This window comes from Cebus imitator, unplaced genomic scaffold (genome assembly GCF_001604975.1).
Source record: "Cebus imitator isolate Cc_AM_T3 unplaced genomic scaffold, Cebus_imitator-1.0 Scaffold50, whole genome shotgun sequence".
Taxonomy (NCBI): Eukaryota; Metazoa; Chordata; class Mammalia; order Primates; family Cebidae; genus Cebus; species Cebus imitator.
In genome coordinates this window covers 3,252,965-3,256,682 of record NW_016107365.1, presented here as the reverse complement: position 1 = coordinate 3,256,682, position 3,718 = coordinate 3,252,965, and the positions used below count along the sequence as shown (strand labels likewise).

At 37.1% G+C, this 3,718-nt stretch overlaps 1 protein-coding gene across 2 annotated transcripts in view; it reads right to left on the bottom strand.

Annotated features, from left to right (window-relative positions):
* Positions 1-286: 286 nt before the first annotated feature.
* The window catches only part of UTP15 (UTP15 small subunit processome component), an 18,082-nt gene continuing 14,650 nt past the window's right edge, over positions 287-3,718 (bottom strand). For both annotated transcript variants that reach the window (XM_037738167.1, XM_017527636.2), the window contains exon 13: positions 287-3,438. In XM_037738167.1, the coding sequence (XP_037594095.1) occupies positions 3,221-3,438 (218 nt within the window). In that variant the 3' untranslated portion in view covers positions 287-3,220. The remainder of the gene's footprint in view (positions 3,439-3,718) is intronic.

The following is a 3,718-nucleotide window of genomic DNA, read 5'->3' as shown; positions in this document are numbered from 1 at the left end:
TAAAGCAGGATAATCTTTATTTTCTTTGTACTTAGGTTTCATTCTTCTTCCTCTCTACAAACCAACTTTCTCCGCTGATGACCCAGACCTAGCATTCCCAGCCTCCCATTTTCCCAGATCAAAAATTTCACTAGAAATCCCAATTACAAATCCCTGCTTAGAGAAGGGTTGAGTCAGTTGTACCATCATGTCTAGTTAACTATAGCAGAGGAAACAGGGATGTGGCTTTTTAGTGTCTAAGAGGGTATTTTGTTCATAGAAAATGAAATACCCTCTTAGAATGTAAAGGTGCCATCAGGGTATTTTAGATAGAATCCATTTAAGTTGAACACACTAAATTTGTTTTAACAGTCCCATTTACAATCCAAATTCCTTTAAACAACTTAATAGTATTTATATCTTATAAGCAGCACTGCAAATGCTTGACCCCATTAGTAAAACCTTCCCAAGTTCTTAACTCCCATAAATATAATACATGAAACATACAGTGACTTTCCAAGTTCCCTGAAACATTTCAGTACTTTTGCAGACTTAGTAACATTTTAAAATACCTTTCAACTAAAACTCACAAGTCTAAAACTCTTGTTAAGCATTTTAAATTAGAATCTCAAGGCCAGTGTCACATATTGTAATATGCCAATTATGTTTAAGTACTTCAAAGAGCAAATACTACAGTTTGTCTCAGTGAATATAATAACCATTCCTGCTGGGAGCATGGCTCATGCCTTTCATCCCAGTCATTTGGGAGGCTGAGGTTGGAAGTTCGCTTGAGACCAGGAGATTGCCTGAGGCCTGGGCAACATAGTGAGACCTCTTCTCTCAAAAAATCAAAATAAAAAATTAGCCAGGCATGGTAGCTCATGTCTGTAGTCTCAGCTTCTCAGGAGGCTAAGGTGGGAGGATAGCTTCAACCTAGGAGGCCAAAGTAGCAGTGAGCTATGATCGCACCACTACACTCCAGCCTGTGCAACGGAATGAGACCTTGTCTCTAAAAACAAAACAAAACAAACACAACAAAAAGTACTCCTGAATTTAAGTACTGATGGCTATGGGAAGTGCTTCCTAACCTTTTTGAAAATGTGTATCCGTTACATATTTTGAGAACTGCAGCACTCTGAAGTTTTGTCAAGGGAATGAGTAGTTTAGGCCCCAGCAGGCAAACTACTTCACAGTGCTAGGATGAAGAGCTCACACTCAGGGACTTGGAGAGTGAATCAACTACTTTAGTTAATTCAGTGTTAAATGAAAATAATATCAATCTTGGATGGCTGCGGTGAGAATCAAATGAAATGACGTATGAGAAAACCTTTGTCATGTTACTACTATGCAAATTATCAGAATACTTATGGCATTAATGTTTTTAAAAAGTTTTTAAATAGAAACTTTATTTAAATAAATTAACCCTTCTTAACCCCAAAACACAGCTTCTGATCTTGACTAAATTCATAATTATGCAGAGAAGCACACTGCTGGTTCCTTACAGGCCACTGTGCTGTATGATTGCTGAAATCAGTTCATGAAAGGGAAACTGGCCCTATTTCTGAGCATACCTGTACTAGAACATATTAAGTATATTCACTTAGTATATTAATTTAAATGTTAATGTTAGCCTAAATATTAAATTAATATGTTTATTTAATTTTTACTTAATAATCTTCCTAGAACATATTAAATATTTTTTCTACTTAAAAAAACCCTGAATTTACAGAACTAAAATTATGAAAGCAGATTCGCATTACAAAATCTTCCTCTACAGGTTCTTCTAGCTCAAGACATTTTTCTTACTGATTTTTAACTACTTTAGTTGGGGTAAGAATTAGAGAAAGGTAGGAGAGGTAGCAACTGTGAAATCAGTGTACTAGGAGTTACTAGCCAACAATTACCCATCCGGAATGGATACATCAAAAAGCCAAGAAAGTAAGAATGTCTTTATAAAATAATAATAATATTTACAGGCTGGGTGCCGTGGCTCATGCCTTTAATCCCAGCACTTTGGAAGGACTAGGCAGGTGGATCACTTGAGGTCAGGAGTTCGAGACCAGCCTGGCCAGTATGGTGAAACCCTGTCTCTACTAAAAGTACAAAAATTAGCCAGGCATGGTGGCACACACCTGCAATCCCAGCTACTCAGGAGGCTGAGGCAGGAGAATCGCTTGAACCTGCGAGGGCAGAGGTTGCAGTGAGCCAAGCCTGCGCCACTGCACTTCTCTACTGCATTCCAGCAATAGAACGAGACTCTTTCAAAAAAAAAAAATTCTAAAAAATAATATTTACATTAAACTTTCAAAAACAACTACTTTTCAAAGCAAACTGCTCTGGATTGGGGTTCTAAAACACAATATGATTGTGAAGAATGGGGGGAATATCTAAATACAAATCAGAGAAAATAGTTTTCAGAGGATTAGGTAGCTATAAGATAAGCTCAAAACATATGAAGAATAGTTTGAAAGGCTATTTATTATAAGAAAAATGACAAATTCTATCATTTCTCTGACCTGAAACACAGTGAAAACTTGTTAGAAAGGCTGCATGAAGAGAAGAAAAAGTAGTCCAATCAGGTCTATCTGTAGACCTTGCTCTCACACTCTGAATACAAATCTAGCTAGTATCAGTTCTTCAGAGCTGACCACTTACTTGCCATACTTGGAACAGCTGCGCTCCCATTACCAGCTGAGGCAGGGCATGTGATCTAAGACAAGTGTCGACATCAAGGAGAGAGGAAGCAAGCTACACGAGGGCCTAGAAATCCCAAAGGCACTGATTAGCATCAAGAAAGAGGCTTTTTGTTGTTGCCATTTGTTTTTGCTGTTGTTTTCCAGAAGTAATACAAGACTGTGTTCCTTTAGCAGGATTCCCAGTTGGATCCTCTCCAGAGAGGATTCATATTTGAATTCCCATCTGAATACCAACCCAAATATTGATACAGAATACTCCTGTACTAAAATTAATATCAACTCATCCCACACAAACCTACTCTATGTCCAAGACAATTGAGATCGTCTAGGTGAAGATGCTATAAAATAATTCAAAATAGCACATGGAAAACCATGTCTTACTTAAAACAGGTACTTGTTTTCTGACCACAATTATTCCAGTCTCTTCCACAGAACTGCTTCTGTAAATAGTTTTTTTAATGTATCAAAGAGAGTCTCTTTCCAACATTTAATAGAGGCAAATCTATTCCAACTTCAGAGTTCTTATATGTCTTATTTAGCAGACACTATGATTCTATCTTCTTATTCTCTGGAAAACCATCAGATGTATGTTCCAACACAGAAGTGCCTTCCTTCCCTCTCATGGTGGCAAAAAGCATATCCATCATCCCCAAGGTTTCTAACAATTCTCTTTGGTAATCAATCTCTTTTTCTACAAGTCCTTGAAGTAGCAAAAACTTTTTATCAACTACAGGGGACTGACCAATCACAGGCAGATATATATCTAAAAAGAGAGAAAGAAAACACATTAACTAGCAATATCTTTCCATACATTAAGTGAAAAGCAAAATTCTTAAAAGTATAAAAATACCATAAAAACACAGAAAAATCAGTACTTATGTTATAATTAATGATTTATAGAAAGTATAACAATCCCTCTGAGTAAATTTATTTCAAAAAACAATAATTATAGGCCGGGCGCGGTGGCTCAAGCCTGTAATCTCAGCACTTTGGGAGGCCGAGGCGGGTGGATCACGAGGTCAAGAGATCGAGACCATCCTGGT